Raw genomic sequence first — 23,772 nt, forward strand, 5'->3', positions numbered from 1 at the left:
ACATATTCATGGAAATAAAACTTTAAACTGATGATCATTTTAGTTTTAGGTTGAATTTAAATCAGTAACTAAAGTTAACTCTTGTATTTTCAAATCAAAAGTTATTGGAAGAGTTTAATTAGTTCAGGTTTCCATAGACGTGACGTCATGCGACGAGCGAGAACTCACCTGTGCGTCAGGTGCGTGCGTGTGGGAGGCGCTTAAGCCCCGCCCCCTCGGACGCGCAGTTCCGCGCAGCAGCTGAGCGTCAGGCAGACGGTCGAGGATTCGCACCGACGACCTGCTGCCGCCATCATGAGCGCCTCTGACAGCGCCTTTCTGTCCGCCCTGCAGCCGCACAGCAGCGTCACCACCTACGGGCTTCCGTCAGAGCTGCACCTGGGAGGCTCGTCCGGGGACGAGGTGAGTCGAACCCGGCGCGTCCAGCAGCAGATCCAGATGAGGCTGGCCCAGAAGGGAACACTTCCGCGGCAGAACGGCTCCGCGGCGGCACAGTACGCCAAGTCAGGTACGTCTCTCTCTCGCACACCTGAGTGACGTCATCGGGCTCGATTCAAAATGTCCGCTCAGGTGAACAACAGGTGTGTCTGGACTCTGACCCGTTTGTGCTCGTAAAACACTTTTGTGTCTTTAGAGGAGAAAACATCTTTGTTGTGTAACAGTCACACACAAGTGTGTAACAGTCACACAAGTGTGTAACAGTCACACAAGTGTGTAACAGTTACACACAAGTGTGTAACAGTCACACAAGTGTGTAACAGTTACACACAAGTGTGTAACAGTCACATACAAGTGTGTAACAGTCACATACAAGTGTGTAACAGTCACACAAGTGTGTAACAGTTACACACAAGTGTGTAACAGTCACACAAGTGTGTAACAGTTACACACAAGTGTGTAACAGTCACATACAAGTGTGTAACAGTCACATACAAGTGTGTAACAGTCACACACAAGTGTGTAACAGTCACACACAAGTGTGTAACAGTCACATACAAGTGTGTAACAGTCACATACAAGTGTGTAACAGTCACACACAAGTGTGTAACAGTCACACACAAGTGTGTAACAGTCACTCACAGGTTTGTTACAGTCACTGATACACACACGTGTGTAACAGTCACATACAAGTGTGTAACACAAGTGTGTAACAGTCACACACAGGTTTGTTACAGTCACTGATACACACACGTGTGTAACAGTCACACACAAGTGTGTAACAGTCACACACAAGTGTGTAACAGTCACATACAAGTGTGTAACAGTCACATACAAGTGTGTAACAGTCACACACAAGTGTGTAACAGTCACACACAAGTGTGTAACAGTCACATACAAGTGTGTAACAGTCACATACAAGTGTGTAACAGTCACATACAAGTGTGTAACAGTCACACACAAGTGTGTAACAGTCACATACAAGTGTGTAACAGTCACTCACAGGTTTGTTACAGTCACTGATACACACACGTGTGTAACAGTCACATACAAGTGTGTAACAGTCACATACAAGTGTGTAACAGTCACATACAAGTGTGTAACAGTCACTCACAGGTTTGTTACAGTCACTGATACACACACGTGTGTAACAGTCACATACAAGTGTGTAACAGTCACATACAAGTGTGTAACAGTCACATACAAGTGTGTAACAGTCACACACAGGTTTGTTACAGTCACTGATACACACACGTGTGTAACAGTCACATACAAGTGTGTAACAGTCACATACAAGTGTGTAACAGTCACACACAAGTGTGTAACAGTCACACACAGGTTTGTTACAGTCACTGATACACACACGTGTGTAACAATCACACACACGTGTGTAACAGTCACACACAGGTTTGTTACAGTCACTGATACACACACGTGTGTAACAGTCACACACAAGTGTGTAACAGTCACTCACAGGTTTGTTACAGTCACTGATACACACCCGTGTGTAACAGTCACATACAAGTGTGTAACACAAGTGTGTAACAGTCACTCACAGGTTTGTTACAGTCACTGATACACACACGTGTGTAACAATCACACACACGTGTGTAACAATCACACACAGGTGTGTAACAGTCACACAAGTGTGTAACAGTCACACAAGTGTGTAACAGTCACTGTAGAAATTGAAATATATGAAATAAATACACATATTATGAAGAAAATAATGACAACAATAAAAGAGTAAACATGAATAAACAATAAAAACAATAATAGATAAAACGATGACAAACACTTTATTGAACTTTTATCAACTCATGCTTCGTTGTTTGTTCATAATTTAGTGTCTTTGAACTAAAAGCCAGTTTTGAACCTTGAGAGTAAAAATAGACGAAAGTGTTTGATTTATTATTGATGGAAGTTGATGTTCAGGCGGAGATGTTTCTCATAGATTTAGATGTGGTTTTAGATCAATACATGGATCAGTATCAATGTATTGATCAATGATACTCATCCATGATACTGATCAATACATTGATCAATGTATTGATCAATGTATTGATCAGTATCATGGATGAGTATCATTGATACTCATCCATGATACTGTCATTGACATCATTGATCAGTACATTGATCAATACATTGATCATTGATACAGTATCAATGTACTGATCCATGTATTGATCCATGTATGGATCAATACATGGATCAGTACATTGATCAGTACATTGATACTGTATCATTGATCAATGTATTGATCAGTATCATGGATCAGTAAATTGATCAGTACATGGATCAATACATTGATCATAACACAGTGAACTCAGTGTGTTATTATCAGTAAATTGATCAGTATCATGGATCAATGTATTGATCCATACATGGATCAATACATTGATCATAACACAGTGTGTTCCTGCAGAACACGAGCCTCAACATGTGGATCAAGTTTCTCTGCGTCTTCTTCACACAAACATGTCGTGAGAAACTTAAACTCACCTGAACTCATGATGTCGCTTTGTTGTCAAACACACACTTCATGAGCCACAGTTGTGTGTCTGTCTATCTCCACCTGAGTTGTGTACTTGTTGTTTTTTGACAATGTGAGTCTTTATGTCAATATTTAAAGATATGAAGCACTTTCTCTAGCGGGGCGTGTTCTGTGTGTGTGTGTGTGTGTGTGTGTGTGTGTGTGTGTGTGTGTGTGTGTGTGTGTGTGTGTGTGTGTGTGTGTGTGTGTGTGTGTGTGTGTGTGTGTGTGTGTGTGTGTGTGTGTGTGTGTGTGTGTGCGTGTGTCAGGCGTGTGTGTGTGTGTGTGTGTGTGTGTGTGTGTGTCAGGTATGTGTGTGTCAGGCGTGTGCGTGTGTCAGGCGTGTGTGTGTGTGTGTGCGTGTGTGTGTCAGGCGTGTTCAGTGTGTGTGTGTGTCAGGCGTGTGTGTGTGTCAGGCGTGTGTGTGTGTGTGCGTGTGTCAGGCGTGTGTGTGTGTGTGGGTGTGGGTGTGTGTGTGTGTGTGTGTGTGTGTGTGTGTGTGTGTGTGTGTGTGTCAGGTGTGTGTGTGTCAGGTGTGTGTGTGTGTGTGTGTGTCTGTGTCTGTGTCTGTGTCTGTGTCTGTGTGTGTGTGTGTGTGTGTGTCTCAGGCGTGTGTGTGTGTCAGGTGTGTGTGTGTTAGGCGTGTTCAGTGTGTGTGTGTGTCAGGCATGTGTGTGTCAGGTGTGTGTGTCTCAGGTGTGTCAGGTGTGTCAGGTGTGTCAGGTGTGCAGGGCGTAGGTGGGCGTGGCTCCTCAGGTACATGTCAGTCATTCTCTGCTGAACCAACAGGTTTGGTTTGTGTGTCGAGAGGATCATGTGTGTGTTCCAGCCTCAGTGTGTTCACGAGAGGAATGTGTGTTGCAAACATCACTTATTTTTACGACTGTCAGACACAAACTGTAACACAACGTGTTTGTCATCATTTTATTGTCGATGTGTTGCTTGGAAAAGTGTTGAAATGACAGACGAGGAGATGAAAGTTTGACAGGTTTCATTGACACTTACATGATGTTTCCACTGTTGTGTTGCTTAAACGTCGTGTTAGTGTGTAACTTGTCGATGCAACGAGAAGTGACGTAACACAACTTCATCGACGAGTCGCAACCGAGTCTTCAGGTTTAATAATAAATGACTTTTATATGTTCGTGAACTTTGGTTCTTCCATGAATCATACGACCAGGTGTGTGTGTCTGTGTGTGTCTGTGTGTGTTCTGTGTGTGTTCATTGTGTGTCTGTGTGTTCTTTGTGTGTCTTCATTGTGTGTGTTCTTTGTGTGCGTGTGTTCTGTGTGTTCTTTGTGTGTCTGTGTGTGTTCTGTTTGTGTGTGTCTATTGTGTGTGTTATTTGTGTGTCTCTGTGTGTGTGTTCTGTGTGTTTGTCTGTGTGTGTGTGTTCTGTGTGTGTTCTGTGTTTGTGTTCTGTGTTTGTGTGTGTGTTCTGTGTGTGTGTGTGTGTTCTGTGTGTTTGTATGTGTGTTCTGTGTTTGTGTGTGTGTGTTCTGTGTGTGTGTGTGTGTTCTGTGTGTTTGTGTGTGTGTTCTGTGTTTGTGTGTGTGTTCTGTGTGTTTGTGTGTGTGTTCTGTGTTTGTGTGTGTGTTCTGTGTTTGTGTGTGTGTTCTGTGTTTGTGTGTGTGTTCTGTGTGTTTGTGTGTGTGTTCTGTGTTTGTGTGTGTGTTCTGTGTGTTTGTGTGTGTGTTCTGTGTTTGTGTGTGTGTTCTGTGTTTGTGTGTGTGTGTTCTGTGTGTGTGTGTGTTCTGTGTGTGTATGTTAGTGTGTGTTATGTTATATAAGCGGTTTCATTCAGAGCAGATGCTAATGCTACTAAGCTAGTGCATCATGCTAAATGCTAAATGCTAAATGCTTGAGTGAAGAACAAGAGACTAAAGTATCTTCTCGTATATTTGAGCCTCAAACCAACAGAACCGGTGGATCAGGAGTCGAACAATGATTAGAATGTAAATGTCGTGGTCATCGTGGAGAAGAACAAAGACCTGCTGAGGAACATCACGATGGTTGAACATTAGCATTGTTGCTGGACGGGTCACGTGACCACGACCTTCTCCTCATGAAACTCATGGAATCCTTTGATCTTCTCAGACTTCGGCGGCGACTCGACCATCAAGTACCAGACGTTCAACCCGAGCTTCTCGTCCAAGTCCTCGTTCATGCAGACGTCGTCCAGGACGATGGTGAGCTTCTGGTATTTGTCGTCAGAGACGCATTTGTGACGTCGACGCTCGACATTCCTGATCCAACATGTCTTCATATTGGTTTAGACGTCGTGGCAGATCTCTTCAAGAACTTCATGTATGTTCTTGTCTGAGCTGAGACTAGTCAACCATAGTTAGTGAAGAAACAACCATAGTTAGTGAAGAAACAACCATAGTTAGTGAAGAAACAACCATAGTTAGTGAAGAAACAACGATAGTTAGTGAAGAAACAACGATAGTTAGTGAAGAAACAACGATAGTTAGTGAAGAAACAACGATAGTTAGTGAAGAAACAACGATAGTTAGTGAAGAAACAACCATAGTTAGTGAAGAAACAACCATAGTTAGTGAAGAAACAACCATAGTTAGTGAAGAAACAACCATAGTTAGTGAAGAAACAACGATAGTTAGTGAAGAAACAACGATAGTTAGTGAAGAAACAACGATAGTTAGTGAAGAAACAACCATAGTTAGTGAAGAAACAACCATAGTTAGTGAAGAAACAACCATAGTTAGTGAAGAAACAACCATAGTTAGTGAAGAAACAACCATAGTTAGTGAAGAAACAACCATAGTTAGTGAAGAAACAACGATAGTTAGTGAAGAAACAACGATAGTTAGTGAAGAAACAACCATAGTTAGTGAAGAAACAACCATAGTTAGTGAAGAAACAACCATAGTTAGTGAAGAAACAACCATAGTTAGTGAAGAAACAACCATAGTTAGTGAAGAAACAACCATAGTTAGTGAAGAAACAACGATAGTTAGTGAAGAAACAACCATAGTGAGTGAAGAAACAACCATAGTTAGTGAAGAAACAACCATAGTTAGTGAAGAAACAACCATAGTTAGTGAAGAAACAACCATAGTTAGTGAAGAAACAACCATAGTTAGTGAAGAAACAACGATAGTTAGTGAAGAAACAACCATAGTTAGTGAAGAAACAACCATAGTTAGTGAAGAAACAACCATAGTTAGTGAAGAAACAACCATAGTTAGTGAAGAAACAACCATAGTTAGTGAAGAAACAACCATAGTTAGTGAAGAAACAACCATAGTTAGTGAAGAAACAACCATAGTTAGTGAAGAAACAACCATAGTTAGTGAATAAACAACCATAGTTAGTGAAGAAACAACCATAGTTAGTGAAGAAACAACGATAGTTAGTGAAGAAACAACCATAGTTAGTGAATAAACAACCATAGTTAGTGAAGAAACAACCATAGTTAGTGAAGAAACAACCATAGTTAGTGAAGAAACAACCATAGTTAGTGAAGAAACAACCATAGTTAGTGAAGAAACAACCATAGTTAGTGAAGAAACAACCATAGTTAGTGAAGAAACAACGATAGTTAGTGAAGAAACAACCATAGTTAGTGAAGAAACAACCATAGTTAGTGAAGAAACAACCATAGTTAGTGAAGAAACAACCATAGTTAGTGAAGAAACAACCATAGTTAGTGAAGAAACAACCATAGTTAGTGAAGAAACAACCATAGTTAGTGAATAAACAACCATAGTTAGTGAATAAACAACCATAGTTAGTGAAGAAACAACCATAGTTAGTGAAGAAACAAGGATAGTTAGTGAAGAAACAAGGATAGTTAGTGAAGAAACAACCATAGTTAGTGAAGAAACAACCATAGTTGGTGAAGAAACAACCATAGTTAGTGAAGAAACAACCATAGTTAGTGAAGAAACAACGATAGTTAGTGAAGAAACAACGATAGTTAGTGAAGAAACAACCATAGTTAGTGAAGAAACAACCATAGTTAGTGAAGAAACAACCATAGTTAGTGAAGAAACAACCATAGTTAGTGAAGAAACAACCATAGTTAGTGAAGAAACAACCATAGTTAGTGAAGAAACAACGATAGTTAGTGAAGAAACAACCATAGTTAGTGAAGAAACAAAGTATTTGCTTCATTTTACATCATTTAATCGCAGGAAAACTATGAACTAGTTTATGTTAACTCAACTAGTTTAAATAAACTACATAAACTAGTTTATTTGAACTAGTTTACATAAACTCGTTTTTTGAACTAATTTATGTAAACTAAACTAGTTCACATAAACTCGTTTAAATAAATTTGTGGTAGTTTACATAAACAAGTTTATTAACTATTAACTAGTTTACATAAAATAGTTTATTAATTAGTTTACATAAACTAGTTTAGTTTACATTACAAGTAGTTCAAACAAACTAGTTTACATAAACTAGTTTGTTTGAACTAGTTTATGTAAACTAGTTTATGTAAACTAGTTAACAGTTAATAAACTACTTTATGTAAACGTATTAATTTAAACTAGTTTATTTAAACTAGTTTATTAGTTTACATAAACTAATTTAAATCAACTAAACTAGTTTTACTGCTGAGTCCAGAGAGGTTTATAACTAAACTTGGAAACGTTTCAAAGACTAACGTCAGGAACTTGAGTTTGTCTCTTGATCATGAATCCTGAAGAACAAAACCTCTGGTCTCCAGGGTCCTCCTCAGAGGTCTGCTATGACCTTCAGCTCCAGGTCTGCCGGCCCCGACATGTCCCACCTCCACAAGATCAGCGTGAGCGGTGGAGGAGGAGGCTACGGCGGCGGCGGCTACAGCGGTGGCGGTGGCTACAGTGGCGGCGGCGGCGGCGGCGGCGGCTACAGCTATAGCGGCGGCGGCGGCGGCGGCTACAGCTACAGCAGCAGCGGCGGCGGCTACCGCGAGGAAGTCCGACCTCAGGCCCGGATGGAGACGGAAACCATGCCCTTGCACGCCGTGGGTCACCCGCTCGTGACCTCCTGGACCAGCGAGGACGCCGGCAGCATGATGTCGGACCGAGGAGCGACTCTGAACCGCGGCTACGCTCAGAGCGACATCAACGGCTACGGCACCCAGACCCGGCACAGCGGCACCATGAGGCGCTCGCTGAGCGGCACGCTGTCCCGCGGCGACATGATGGGCGGCGGCGACGTGCAGCTCACGCACCAGCCGTCCTACAAGGGCCCGGCATACCGGACCCTCAACAGGATTAACAACCGGAACCGCAACAGCATGATGTCCATGACGGGCAGCATGCAGCGCCAGGTGTCTCAGGGCCCCTTAATGGGCGGAGCCCCCTTCGTGGGCGAGGGCATCGACGGCGGCGGCGGCGGCTTCATAGCGTCGGCGGCGGGCGGTTCTCAAGGCCTGATGATGCAGCGTCACGGCATGAGTCGCGCCATGTCGGTGAAGAGCATGCAGAGCGTCGGCCGCGGCGTCGACATCTACCAGACCGACATGGCCGGAAGCGTCGGGAACCTGAGCGGGTGAGTCCACCCCTGACGTTCAAACTCCCATGATGCCTTTCACACGCACCTATTTAGTGACAGCTGTGATTGGTTGGCTGGGCAGCAAAGCATGATGGGAGCTTTTGTTGTTGACGACACCTGGTATGTTGAGTTTGAAGGTTCAGGTCAAGGTCGTTCAAACGTCATTCAACGTGTTCAAGACCAGTGATGCTGACGAGGCTTCACACTGTTGTGTTGTTGTTGTGTTGTTGTGTTGTTGTTCTTGTGTTCTTGTGTTGTGTTGTTATGTTGTTGTTGTGTTCTTGTGTTGTTGTTGTTGCGTTGTTGTTGTTGTGTTGTTGCGTTGTTATGTTGTTGTTCTTGTGTTCTTGTGTTGTTATGTTGTTGTTGTGTTCTTGTGTTGTTGTTGTTGCGTTGTTGTGTTGTTATTGTTGCGTTGTTGTGTTGTTGTTGTTGTGTTGTTGTTGTTGCGTTGTTGTTGTTGTGTTGTTGTTGTGAGCATGATCTAGTGACGATGAACTGAACGTCATGTGACTTGTTTCTTACAAAGATTTTTGTTCGTTTATAGTTTTATTTACAAAACGATCAAATGAAATAAACTGAACAAACAAATATGATGAATAAATAAACAGTCGGTTACCATGGCAACTGAACATCAAGTGAAACACAAACAAAAACATTGTGAGGTCAAAGGGTAGAAATGATGTATCACAGACATAGTGGTGTGTCTTGGTTTGTGTGTTGCATGTGTGTCACAAACAAACGACACTTTTCCCAAAAGTAACACAACAACTTCTTCCCAGATTGTAGCTTCGCACTCACATGGGTGTGTTTACTGTCACACACACACCCTCGCATGTGTGTGTTTACTCTCTCACACACATGCACGTACGCACACACACACACCTTTGTATTTAATGCTTTCACACACACACAAACGTGTGTGTATTTACTCTCTGACAGACACAATCATTTGTGTACTTTTCTGACTTTCTACTTTTACTGACACACACACACACACACACGCACACACACACATTCTCAGTTGTGTGTAGTTTACAAAGATGATACTCAGTTGTCTGTAGTTTGTGGAGATGATGCTCAGTTGTGTGTAGTTTGTGTAGATGATACTCAGTTGTGTGTACTTTGTGAAGATGATGCTCAGTTGTGTGTAGTTTGTGTAGATGATACTCAGTTGTGTGTAGTTTGTGTAGATGATACTCAGTCGTGTGTAGTTTGTGTAGATGATGGTCAGTTGTCTGTAGTTTGTGTAGATGATGCTCAGTTGTGTGTTAATGTGTGTAAATGATACTCAGTTGTGTGTAGTTTGTGGAGATGATACTCAGTTGTGTGTAGTTTGTGGAGATGATGCTCAGTTGTGTTTAGTTTGTGTAGATGATGCTCAGTTGTGTGTAGTTTGTGGAGATGATACTCAGTTGTGTGTAGTTTGTGTAGATGATACTCAGTTGTGTGTAGTTTGTGTAGATGATACTCAGTTGTGTGTAGTTTGTGTAGATGATATTCAGTTGTGTGTAGTTTGTGGAGATGATGCTCAGTTGTGTGTAGTTTGTGGAGATGATACTCAGTTGTGTGGAGTTTGTGTAGATGATGCTCAGTTGTGTGTAGTTTGTGTAGATGATACTCAGTTGTGTGTAGTTTGTGTAGCTGATACTCAGTTGTGTGTAGTTTGTGGAGATGATACTCAGTTGTGAGTAGTTTGTGGAGATGATGTAAAGTTGTGTGCTCATGTGTGTAGATGATGTAAAGTTGTGTGTTCATGTGTGTAGATGATGTAAAGTTGTGTGCTCATGTGTGTAGATGATGTAAAGTTGTGTGTTCATGTGTATAGATGATGTTAAGTTGTGTGTTTGTGTGTAGGATCACGTCTCTCAACATGGCTTCAGCTGTTCAACACTTGAGAGACTCTGATCCTGAGCTGCAGGTCCTTGGAGCGGCTTATATTCAACACGAGTGTTACAACGACAGCGACGCCAAGAATGAGGTAACCACACACACACACACACACGCAAAGACACACACACACAGACACACAGACATACACATGCAAAGACACACACATACAAACACACAGACACACACACACACACACGCAAAGACACAGACACACAGACATACACACGCATACACACACACACAAAGACACACACTCACTCTCTCATGTGTGTGACTCTGGACACACCTTCACTCACTGATAACTACAGCTTCACGACCTTTGATCTCAACGACTGTTATCAGAGACTGAAGGTTCAAAGACAGGAAGTTAAATCGAAACCGGTTCAAACCAGTTTGACTGTGCGGAACTCAGACTCAGCATTTTTTAACTTATTCATCGAATTTAAACAGCAACACATTTCCTTGTTTGTTTGAGCTGTGAAGAGAATCATTTGTTTTTGTCATCGTTTTAATGGTAACACATTCTTGAATAATAATAATAATAGTTAATAAAGTATTATTATTACTAGTTCATTCTTCTTACAATGAGATGGTGGAAACTGCCTGATCTGATAACATCAGAAAACTGGTAGCAGCAAATAAGGAAAACCCCAAAGTGTTGTTTGACACGATTAATTCTCTCGTGTCTCCTGCTCCTCAAATCACGCCTGTCTTCTGTGAAGCTGACAGCAATGCATTGTTGAGGTTTTTACTAACAAAATTAAATTGATCAAAGAGAAAATCTCTTCCCCTTTGTGTGGAACCCCTGCTGTCTCTGAGCCCCTCTCCTCCTCTTGGTCTTCCTTCACTGCTTTCTCTGAGCCCCTCTCCTCCTCTTGGTCTTCCTTCACTGCTGTCTCTGAGCCCCTCTCCTCCTCTTCGTCTTCCTTCAGTGGTGTATATCTGGGTGATATTTCATCACTAGTGAACAAGATGAAACCCTCCTCTTGCTCAGATGACTTCCTTCCTTGTAGGCTTTTTATGAAAGTATTTGATGTAGTTGGCCTCTGGGTTACCAATATGGTGAACCTCTCCCTTTCAACAGGGGTTTTTCGCAATGCATTTAAACATGCCATTGTGGAGCCTCTGCTCAAAAAAACAGGCTTAGACCCAACTGACCTCAGTAATTTCAAGCCTATTTCTAAGCTCCCTTTCTCGTCCAAGATCTTGGAGAAGGTGGTGTCTGAGCAGCTGTTCCTGGATCAGAGCGACATCCATGAGAAGTTTCAGTCTGGCTTCTGTAAACATAACTCTACGGAGACAGTCTTACTGAAGGTGTCCAGTGACATCATGATGTTCTGGTTCTCTTGGATCTGTCCTCAGCCTTTGACACAGTTGATCACCAGATCCTGCTGAGAAGACTGAGGGATGAAGACTGTCTGGGTCTGTGTTAGAATGGTTCTCATCTTACCTTTCTGGGCGCAGTTTTAGTGTATCTGTCAATCAAATGAGGTCTGAATCGTCAGATCTGTTGTGTGGAGTCCCTCAAGGTTCTGTTCTGGGTCTTTTATTGTTTTTGCTGTAATTGATTCCCCTCGGTAAAATCATTCAGAGATTTCCAGATGTTTCTTATCACATGTTTGCTGATGACATCCAGCTCTACTGCTCTTTTGACCCAACTGAGCTCCAGAGGCTGAACTTAGTCTATTGTTGCTAGAAATCAAACAATGAGTGAAAACACTTTGGAGCTAAATGTGGACAAAACTGAAACTCTGGTGATTGCTCCTAATAATAAGGTTCAGGGTTGAGTCAGTACTTGAGTGACTTAAGTCAGTCTGTCAAACTGAGCCTGAGAAACCTGGGTGTTGTATTTGATAAAGACATGTCTCTTGTTCAACACTGAAGAAAACTGACCAGAAACTGTTTCCTTCAACTGAGAAAAATCTCTAAACTTAAAAAAATGTTGTCGGAACATGATCTGGATCTTATAATCCATGTGTTTGTTTCTTCTCGTCTGGACTATTGTAACAGTTTGTTTTCATGTCTTAACAAGAAGGATCGTCTCGTCTGCAGTTGATTCAGAACTCTGAGCCGCTCTAGTAGAAGAACTCACATTTCTCCTTCAAACTCTTCACTGGCTGCCAGTTTCTTTCAGGATCATTTTAAAATTCTGGTTCTTACTTTCAGATCTATTCATGGTCAGACCTTCCATCAGTGATCTGATCCAGACTTACACCCCAGCTCGGGCTCTGAGGTCTGTGGATCAGAATCTACTGATGGTTCCTGAACTTCTGGACCAGAGGAGAGAAATCCTTCCAGACTGTTGTTCCTAAGCTTTGGAACCATCTCTGTGTTTGATGTGTTCTCAGTATTATCTTGATCTTTAAAGTATATATTTTATTGAATATTGTTTTGATTGTTTAAGTTCTTTGTGACCCTGGAAAAGCGCTATATAAATAAAAATTACTTAGTTACTTAATTGAATAGTTATTTCACACACGTTCACACACTGATGGGAGTAGGCTGCCACGCAGCACCATTAGGTTTTGAGACACAACAAGGAGCTGGGATTGAACCGACAACCTCTTTAATGACGGTCAAAGGTCGAGATTTTGGTGAAAACGTTATCTTGAAGAAACGACTGATGACGTGATATTTGATTCTATAATCAATCAGTTCACTTACGTTTAAAAGTGAATTCATTGAAGGAGACACTGTTCCTCTAAACACCAGATCTTCCACATGAAGATCTTCTTCTCACGGCTCTGGTGTGTCTCAGGTGCGGCACTACAAGGGCATCAGTGAACTGGTCCGGCTCTTCAACAGCGAGAACCAGGAGGTCCAGCGTTACGCCACCGGAGCCACGCGAAACCTCATCTACGAGAACATGGACAACAAGGTGGCGCTGATCGAGGAAGGAGGGATCCCTCAGATGATGGAGGCGCTGAAGGAGCCGGACCCCGAGCTGCAGAAGAACATCACGGGTGAGAACCTTTGTCCTGGTGTCCATGAGAGACTGGACCTGAACACGTCCTCGAGCTGACAGAACCTGTGATTGAACTTATCAATAATTCTGTTTCCTGTGGTGATGAATTGATCAATAATTCTATTTCCTGTGGTGATGAATTGATCAATAATTCTATTTCCTGTGTTGATGAATTGATCAATAATTCTATTTCCTGTGGTGATGAATTGATCAATAATTCTATTTCCTGTGATGATGAATTGATCAATAATTCTATTTCCTGTGGTGATGAATTGATCAATAATTCTATTTCCTGTGGTGATGAATTGATCAATAATGTGATGCTTGATGAGTTTAATTCATTGATTAATTCTTAAACAATATAAAAGTTCATACGTTGATAAAGTTAAACTTTGACGAGGATTTAAGATGAATTTTAAGATCATTAACATATTGTTTTATTGATTATACGTTTAAAGTATTGATCGTCGTGTGAACATGTTCCTCTGCAGGCATCATGTGGAATCTTTCTTCCAAGGACAACCTGAAGGACAAACTGGCGCGAGAAGTTCTTCCTGATCTGACGGAGAAGATCCTGATCCCTCTGTCCAGCGGCGACGAGTCGGACGGAATCACTCACTCGCCGTCGGAGGCCGACATCTTCTACAACACGACCGGCTGCTTCAGGTGCGTCGCTGCTCCAGGATCAGTTCAGGATCAGAGAGGCTTGATGATCCGGGATCGGCTGAAGGTTGGATCAGTAGCTCTGAGCTCTGTTGTTAATGTCTGAGACTATATATATATATATATATATATATATATATATATATATATAAAATAACAATCTTCTGACGCTGGATCAGTTAAAACTTCCTGATCACGTTTGTCGTCGTCACTGAAACTGAATCGACATCTTGGATCGTCGTCTTGGATCCGACTCCAGGTTCATTGGACTCCAGACGTTCTGACCTCTGACCTCTGACCTCCTCCTCTTCTCAGGAACCTGAGCTCCGTGAACGAGAAGACGCGTCAGAGGATGAGAGACACCCACGGTCTGGTGGACTCTCTGGTGACCTACATCAAGACCTCTCTGGCCGACAACAAGTCCGAGAACAAGGTGAGGCTCGACGGCTCCTGATGTCCGGCGTCGTTCACGTTCCTTCACGGCTCCTCTGATCTCAGGGCGTGGAGAACTCCGTCTGCATCCTGAGGAACCTCTCGTACCAGCTCTACTCTGAGCTGCCTCCGTCAGCCCTCATGCGCCTCGAGGGCCCCAGCAGGGACCAGGGGTCCGGGAAGGGAGAAGCCATCGGGTGCTTCACTCCTAACAGCAGGAAGACCAAGAACGTAGGAGACCATCACTGACTTTCTTCTGCTCCAGACGCTCAACCTTCTTCCCTCCATCAGAGCACCAACCAGGACCTGAGCACCTTCACCGAGGTGTCCCGGGTGCCCAAGGGCGTGGAGTGGCTGTGGCACCCTCAGATCATCGGGGTCTACAAGCAGGTCCTGACTCAGTGTGAGATCAACTCCACCACCAGAGAAGCAGCAGCAGGAGCTCTTCAGAACATCACGGCCGGAGACAAGCGGGTCGGTGTCCATGCATGTGCTCGATCGTACGAGATGTTCACCAGATCATGACCTTCTTCTTCTCCTCCAGTGGGCGTCCGTCCTGAGCCGCTTCTCTCTGGAGCAGCAGAGGATTCTGCCGGTTCTGTTGGACCTTCTCCGCACCAACAACGACCTGGAGCTGCGCTCGCTCACGGGCTTCCTGCGGAACCTGTCGCGTCACGCCAGAGACAAGAACGACATGGGTCAGTCTGCTGTTGCCACGGTGACGCTCGGGTTTGAGTGATTGACAGACACGATATCGAGTCGACGCCTGAGTCGGAGCTTCAGCTTCTAACATGGTCTTGAGTGACAGTGTTTAAGATAAGTGACAGGTGTCAGTGTTTAAGATAAGATAAGTGACAGGTGTCAGTGTTTAAGATAAGTGACAGGTGTCAGTGTTTAAGATAAGTGACAGGTGTCAGTGTTTAAAATAAGATAAGTGAAGGTGTCAGTGTTTAAGATAAGATAAGTGAAGGTGTCAGTGTTTAAGATAAGTGACAGGTGTCAGTGTTTAAGTGACAGGTGTCAGTGTTTAAGATAAGTGACAGGTGTCAGTGTTTAAGATAAGATAAGTGAAGGTGTCAGTGTTTAAGATAAGTGACAGGTGTCAGTGTTTAAGTGACAGGTGTCAGTGTTTAAGATAAGTGACAGGTGTCAGTGTTTAAAATAAGTGACAGGTGTCAGTGTCTAAGATAAGATAAGTGACAGGTGTCAGTGTTTAAGATAAGTGACAGGTGTCAGTGTTTAAGATAAGTGACAGGTGTCAGTGTTTAAAATAAGATAAGTGAAGGTGTCAGTGTTTAAGATAAGATAAGTGAAGGTGTCAGTGTTTAAGATAAGTGACAGGTGTCAGTGTTTAAGTGACAGGTGTCAGTGTTTAAGATAAGTGACAGGTGTCAGTGTTTAAGATAAGATAAGTGAAGGTGTCAGTGTTTAAGATAAGTGACAGGTGTCAGTGTTTAAGTGACAGGTGTCAGTGTTTAAGATAAGTGACAGGTGTCAGTGTTTAAAATAAGTGACAGGTGTCAGTGTCTAAGATAAGATAAGTGACAGGTGTCAGTGTTTAAAATAAGTGACAGGTGTCAGTGTTTCAAGTACCTTGACCTTGGCTCCTCCAAGTTACCAAAGATTTGTTCAGCAATAAAACTCTTTATCTTTCACTGAGTGACACGTGCTAATGCTAATGCTAATGCTAGGATGCTAAAATGCTAAGCTAGCTGCAACTTTTGATCGAGTGTTTTGAACAACATCTCGTGCACACTTTGAAGGTCGTTTTTTTTCTCGCAGCCACGAAGGTCGTGAACCACATGGTGACCAAACTCCCGGTCGACGGGCGCCAGAAGGAGCCGTCCAGCGACGTGGTGGTGAACATCTGCGGCGTCCTCAACAACCTGGTGACCAGCAGCCACGTCGCCGCCCGAGACATCACCTTCTTCGACGGCCTGCCCAAGCTGGTGGCCCTCAAGGACACGCAGGACAGCAAGTGAGTGTGTGTGTGTGTGTGTGTGCGCCTCGGGTGTGCGTCGCCTCCTGACCACGACTCACAACTGTGTGTGTTTGTGTGCGATGGTGTGTTTCAGTCAAGCCAAGATGAAGGCGGCGAAGGCGGCGGCGACGGTTCTCAGCAACATGTTCCAGTACAAGAAACTACACAAAAATTACAAAGCGGTGAGTCACACCTGTGTGTGAGTCTGGAGGGTTGGTGTCGCGCCACGCCCTGTGCGTGTGTGTGTGTGTGTGTGCGTGTGTGTGTGCGTGTGTGTGTGTGTGTGTGTGTGTGTGTGTGTGTGTGTGTGTGTGTGTGTGTAGAGTTTGTGTAGAGTGTGTGTGATAAAGAGTGAGAGTTATGACATTCCTGGGACTACACCATACGTCGACTGCTGACACGCACACGCACACGCACACGCACACGCACACGCACACGCACACGCACACGCGTGTCCCGCTCGTTGAGCAAGGCATATCTCCTCCCAGACACATTGGAACTTGCACCTCAGGGTGCGGCGCCGGCAGGTTTCCCACGAACAAGACCCGACATCTCGAAATATGCTTTCAAGAGAAAAAGTTCTTCGTACGAAACTATGTTCGAAACTTTGTCGTCGATCGAGCGTCGAACTCACAACTTCAAGTTTTAGTGGTTATTACTGAAGTATTTATGGTGTAATAACAGTTTGAATGTTGTTTATTTCATCTCTATTTATTGATCTTGTTTTCCTCAAAACAACAACAACACAAACTACTTCTTTCTTCTGCGTGATGACGTCAGTGTGTAATGTGTGCGTTTGTGCGACTCTTGTGTTGCAGAAAGGCTTCCAGAGACGCGACTTCGTGGACACGAGCCTGTGAAGCCGACGAGACACAAGTCGATCGATCGACTATTGATTTCCAAGATGTTTAAAAATGTGTGGAATCAGGGATTTGTGTGTTTGTTGTTGGAGGATCCAGTTGTCGTGTGAAAACATGTTTTTAAGGTTCGTTCTTCTTCTGCGTTGATGCGACAGAAGTTTAGAAACATTTGTACAAACGTCTCTTAAAATCATTTTATACTTTGTTGTTTGGATGGTTGTGGTTGTTTGTGTTTATCAGGGTGGAAATATAATTGATTGTTCTGCTTCAGCAATATAACTATGTGTGTGTCTGTGTGAGTGTGTGTGTCTGTGTGTGTGTGTGTCTGTGTGAGTGTGTGTGTGAGCGTGTGTGAGAGTGTGTGTGTGTGTGTGTGTGTGTTAGTGCAGTCAGAACAAACTGTTCTGAATAATATCGAGCAAACATTGATCATCACTTGGATTATTTTTTCTAATAAACATCTTGAAATGACGTCACACTCAAGCTCCGCCCCTTCGTCGCATTTGTTCCGCACACACACACACACTCACACACACACACACACACACACACACACACACTCACACTCACACACAAACACCCTCACACACGCTCACACACACACACGCACACACACACGCACACACACACACACCCTCACACACGCTCACACACACACACACACACACACACACTCACACTCACACACACACACCCTCACACACACACACACGCTCACAGACACACACACAGACACACACCCTCACACACACACACACTCACACACAGACACACACACACAGACACACACACATGGACACACACACACACACACACACACACACACACCCACACCCACACACAGACACACACACACACACACTCACACACAGACACCCACACATGGACACACACACACACACACACACACACACACACACACACACACACACACATCCACACACACACACAGACACACACACACACACTCACACTCACACACAGACACACACACACACACACACACACACACACACACACACACACACCCACACACACACACAGACACACACACACACACTCACACTCACACACAGACACACACACACACACACACACACACACACACACACACACCCACACACACACACAGACACACACACACACACTCACACTCACACTCACACACAGACACACACACACAGACACACACACACACACACACACACACAGAAGATCTTTTGAAGCACTTTTATTCTTGTCAACACCTGAGGCTCCTTCACCTGTATTCAAATCAAACAAAAGCGTCACGTGACTAAACGAAAGTCAAATAAAAACAAGCGGGAAACTTGCGCCCCCTGTCGGAGAACAAAGTGACGAGCATTGAACGAACGAATCGAAAACATATTTCTATTTGACACGTCAATCATCTGCTCGACAACAACAACAAGGACGTGTCAATCATCTGCTCGACAACAACAACAACAACAACACAGTAAATTCACATTTAAAAAAACAAACTTGGCACAAAGAGGTCGAAGGTCTGGAGGTCAAAGGTCGTCTCTGGTCACCAGACAGTAGAAGTCGGAGCGAGCGCCGTAGTTCCTCGATCCCAGGTCTGACACGTCCACGTCTTTGATATTATTATGGGATGTGTGTCGGTCGACGGGCAGGACGGGAGGTCGGCAGGACATGGCCTTGTAGACGGGGTGACGCACACCTGCAGGTACACACGCCCGGTTACACAACTGTTGTCGGTGACCTTTGACCTTCTGAGTCCACAAACAGAAGAACGACATGTTTTTTATCTTGTGTTTATAAACTAAATACAATCGAATATTTGAGTCAAACACAAACTTGTGTAGAAGGTCTCGTGTCCATCATGACAATAATAGTTACACAAAAGATTGTGTAGATGTTATTCATCGAAGGTTATGATAGAAATAAAATGAACAGAAACTGCATGATGTTCAAATCTTGAGCTGATAAGTCGTGAAGTAAATGATTGACAAGTAAGTAAGTAAGTAGTTTGTATTTATAAAGTACTTTTCCAGACCAGGGTCACAAAGCGCTTAAAAAATCAAAACAGTATTCAATAAAGTATATACTTTAAAGGTCAAGATAACACTGAGAACAACACGACCAGAAGAACATTTATAAACAGATATATTTCGTTGATAATGGAGCATAAATCAAATGAAAGGTTGAATCTTTAAATCTAAACAAACCTTTGGATCATTGAAGGGTTTTATAAAGTTTAATATTATATATGATCATGTTTTCAAACGTTATGAATCTACTGTAGTTTCATCACACACCACTGCGCCCCCTGCTGGTCACACGTCACCCTCAGAAGCATCATTTCATCCATTAATCCTCGTTCATTTGAAAGATTATCTTCATGGCTTTCTTTCTGGATCAGCGTCAGTGAAGCTCGACCGAACAAACGAACCAGTGAAGCTTCAGCTCCAGATGTTAAACATTAACAGACACGTCTGATACTTAACGTGTTCACGAGATGCATCTGCTTTGTTTTGTAACTTGAACTTTGACCTTCAACACGTCTGCAAATATTCTTTTATTTTGAAGAAAGTTTGATCTTCTCGTGTTTCGGTGCGAAAACTTTCTCAGTCAAAGCCTGAAGTCGTTGAAGAGTTTAATACTTGTTTGAAGTGATGAAGTTAAATATGTAACTTAACTTGACCGCCCTGGTAAAAGTAAGTAACGACCTACTGATGGCCTCTGATCAGAGCCATGTTTCAGTTCTTGTTCTTCTAGATCTCAGTGCTGCATTTGACACTGTTGACACCAAATCCTTCTACAGAGGCTAGAAAACCATTTAGGTATTCGTGGAACTGCTCTTGACTGGTTTAAATCTTACCTGTCGGATAGAACGCACTATGAACATGTCAACCACCTCTCATCGACACACACTAAGGTCAGCTATGGTGTCCCACAAGGTTCTGTTCTTGGTCCAATACTATTCACAATCTATATGCTCCCACTAGACTTGATTAGAAGACACTCTATACATTTTCACTGTTATGCTGATGACACCCAACTTTACTTGTCCATGAAGCAGATGAAAGAATTCAGCTACACAACTACAGTCCTGTATCACACATATCAAGTCATGGATGACCAAAAACTTCCTCCTACTGAACTCGGAAAAGACTGAGGTTTTACTAGTTGGTCCACAACATCTCAGACAATCATTAACTAATGATCTTTACATAACTTGCTCCTGCTACGAGCACCACTGTAAAGAATCAGTGTCTGCTTTGACGAGGACTTATCATTTAACTCACACATAAAACAAATCTCACGGACTGCTTACTTCCACCTTCGTAACATTTCAAAAATCAGGCATTTCCTTCCTTTAGATGCTGCTGAGAAGCTCATCCATGCTTTTGTTACCTCCAGGCTGGACTATTGTAACTCTCTTCTGTCAGGATGTTCTAAAAAGTCTCTCAGAATCTTCAGCTCATTCACCTGCAGCTCGTGTCCTGACTAAGACTAAGAGGCGCGAACACACCTGTACTGTCTTCCCTACATTGGCTTCCAGTAGAATTTAGAATACAATTTAAAATCCTTCTCCTAACCTATAAAGCCTTACATGGTCTAGCACCAACATACATTAAAGATTTAATCCAAACTTACCAACCCTCAAGGACCTTACGATCCCTAAACTCTGATCTACTTGTTATACCACAAATCTCTAAATGTAGATTTGGAGCCAGGGCCTTCAGTTTTCAAGCCCCTCTGCTGTGGAACAAACTACCGGCTTCAGTCCGGAGGGCAGACACCCTCTCTATGTTTAAAAATAATCTTAAAACCTTACTTTTCGATAAAGCCTATAACTAACTTGACTGTTTATCTCTAGCTGTCATAACTAACAAAACTGTTTATCTTTAGCTGCTATAGGCTGAGAATGCTGGAGGAGTTTTAGTTTTAGTTTTAGACACCAAGCTCTGTATATCCTTCTTTTCTCGCCGGGGCCGTTCTAACTTGGCCGGTTCGGGTGTGAGGGGCCCGGCGGGTGGGGCCTGTGGGTGCCTTGGGCCTGGTGGTGGTGACCGCTGGTGCCGCGATGGCCCCATGCACCGGCGGGGGGGTGGCCCGCTTCCGGGGGGTCTTTGGTGGTGCGTGGGGGCTGGTGCTGGCGGGGGTGGTTGGGGGGTTGCGCTGGGGGCGGTGCTGGGGCTGGGGGGTTGCTGGTCCCACTGACGGGGTTGGCGGGTGAACCGTTAGGGGTGGGGCTGGGGCTGGCCGGGTGTTCTGGATGACCTTCCGGCCCCGATGGCTTCGCCTGGTCTGTGGTGGGGGGCCTGTCTTGGGGTGGGTGTCTGCTGCAGCGGTGGCTGTGGTCCTCTACCCGCCCTGTGTGGCATGTGCTGTGGTCGGGGAGTTTGTCGCCCTTGGTCCTGGGGGTTCGTGGCCGGGTTGGTCGGTCTTTCAGGGGCTTCCCGGGTGGGGGGGGCCACACTGGGCGGGGCCACATTGGGGGGACGGCGGAGGCATGTCCCCCTGGGTACTGCATGGTGGCTGGGGGTCAGTACGTGTGATGGGCGGGGCCTCTGCACCTTAGAGACCGTGGACCGCCCATGGAATACTGCTGGCCCCCCAAACTTCCCTCATGGGGGAGGTGGGCTGCGGCTGTTGGGGACGGTCTACAGTTCAAAGATTGGGGGCCGTTCCCGGACGGCTGCAGCCCCATTGCCCCCGCCCTGCCCGCACAACCGTGGCCCCCCTGTGACCCGGGGGACCTGGGCCGGTGCCTGGCCATTGCTCCCCCGGGCTCATGCGGTGGCACTCGACCCGGCTACTGGCCGTGTCCGCAGGGTATTGGGGGGGGCTCCGCCGCCGCTGCTGTGGTGGATCCCTATCTCCTTGACTTGGTCCCCTGCTATGGACTTGGTGGCGGCCTGACAGTCTGGGGGTCCTCCGTCGCCCGGCCTGGCCCCGGGGCTCTATCCCCTGACTGGTTCTTCTGGCTGTCCCTCTGCCCCGGTGCCTGCGCCTGGTGCCTCCCCCTCTCTGCCTCCTCAGTTGTCCTCGCCTGTGCCCGCCCTCTCGCGCCCCCGGTGGTGGTCCGCCTTCTCGCTGGTGTTTGGGGTCGGCTCTGGTGGTTATCTCGCCTGCCGGGTCCTGGTCTCCCGCGGGTTCCTGCCGCGGCTTGGGCCCCTGTGTCTGGATCTGCTGTGCTAGGTATGTGCCCTCTGACCTCCTTTCAACCCCCCCCCCCCTCTATATATCTTCACCCGTCACCGGAGTCTGTATACCTGTGTATTGTCTACATTTGTCCCAAACCCACACCTTTTTATTTCTCTCCCGGAGCCCCAGGGATCCACCTCCAGAGCTGCTGCTGATCCAGGGGTCCACCTCCAGAGCTGCTGCTGATCCAGGGATCCACCTCCAGAGCTGCTGCTGATCCAGGATCTTCACCACGTCATCAGATCCCGAGTTCTCTCCAGCACCCCCATGGACCCTCCTACACTCTCCTCTTTTCTCACTGTATCCTCCCTCACTCCTCTCCTTATCCATCTGTCTACCCCCCCATCCTTCCTCCCAGCCGGTCAAAGCGGCAGGCCGTCAACAATGAGTCTGGTTCCGCTCCAGGTTTCTGCTTCTAAAAGGAAGTTTTTCCTCTCCATTGCTCACTGTACAGTGTTTTGTTTCTTGCTCTTTGTTTAATTGCTGGATCTATTTTTCCTTAATCAACTGTAGTCTTATTTCAACTGTATAGTGTCTTGAGATAACTTTGTTATGATAAGACACTTTGAATAAAATTGAATTGAATTGAATTGAACTTAAACAACTTCATTATTATTAATATTATTTATTAAAACCATGTGTTTATCTGATCATTATTCGAACAAACTATGTTCACCTGCTGGTCAAACTTGATATTGCACCTCACGTCAGAACAACTGCATCAAAAAAATAAATAAATTAATAAACTTTAATTCTTCAACATTTTCATCTGCAATAATGACTTGAACGAGAATAAAACTTTATATATATATATATATATTTTTTTTTACATGGATTCTTTGTCTACGTGCTTCAAACTCATCAACCAGGCCTGGTTGAACTCACTCACTCACACCACTCTCCCACTCACTCTCTCACTCTCTCACTCACTCACTCTCTCTCCCACTCTCTCTCTCTCACTCTCCACTCTCTCTCACTCTCTCTCTCACTCTCTCACTCACTCACTCTCTCACTCACTCTCTCACTCTCTCACTCACTCACTCTCTCTCTCACTCTCTCTCTCTCACTCTCTCACTCACTCACTCTCTCACTCTCTCACTCACTCTCTCACTCACTCTCTCACTCACTCACTCACTCACTCACTCACTCACTCTCTCACTCACTCACTCTCTCACTCTCTCCCTCACTCACTCACCTCTCTCTCTCACTCTCTCACTCTCTCTCTCACTCTCTCACTCTCTCTCTCACTCACTCTCTCACTCTCTCTCTCACTCTCTCTCACTCTCACTCTCTCACTCACTCACTCA

General features: G+C 44.5%; 1 protein-coding gene and 1 long non-coding RNA gene across 2 annotated transcripts; one reads left to right on the plus strand and one right to left on the minus strand.

Moving 5' to 3' along the window:
• Positions 1-232: 232 nt before the first annotated feature.
• On the plus strand, positions 233-17,755 carry LOC148074520 (plakophilin-3-like). Its single transcript, XM_087797082.1, has 13 exons — positions 233-508; positions 5,068-5,159; positions 7,667-8,475; positions 10,336-10,459; positions 13,130-13,334; positions 13,828-14,002; positions 14,315-14,432; positions 14,498-14,662; positions 14,723-14,905; positions 14,976-15,129; positions 16,214-16,409; positions 16,507-16,594; positions 17,231-17,755. The coding sequence occupies exons 1-13, from the start codon at positions 295-297 to the stop codon at positions 17,270-17,272; spliced, it is 2,565 nt and encodes an 854-aa protein (XP_087653208.1). The 5' UTR covers positions 233-294; the 3' UTR covers positions 17,273-17,755.
• A 733-nt stretch (positions 17,756-18,488) lies between these two features.
• LOC148074521 (uncharacterized) lies at positions 18,489-22,695 on the minus strand. Its single transcript, XR_015712105.1, has 2 exons — positions 22,568-22,695; positions 18,489-18,971 (listed from the first exon to the last, which is right to left on the minus strand). It is a non-coding gene; the product is annotated as an uncharacterized LOC148074521 (long non-coding RNA).
• Positions 22,696-23,772: the final 1,077 nt, after the last annotated feature.

This window comes from Callionymus lyra, chromosome 8 (assembly GCF_982586985.1).
Source record: "Callionymus lyra chromosome 8, fCalLyr1.hap1.1, whole genome shotgun sequence".
Classification (NCBI taxonomy): Eukaryota; Metazoa; Chordata; class Actinopteri; order Syngnathiformes; family Callionymidae; genus Callionymus; species Callionymus lyra.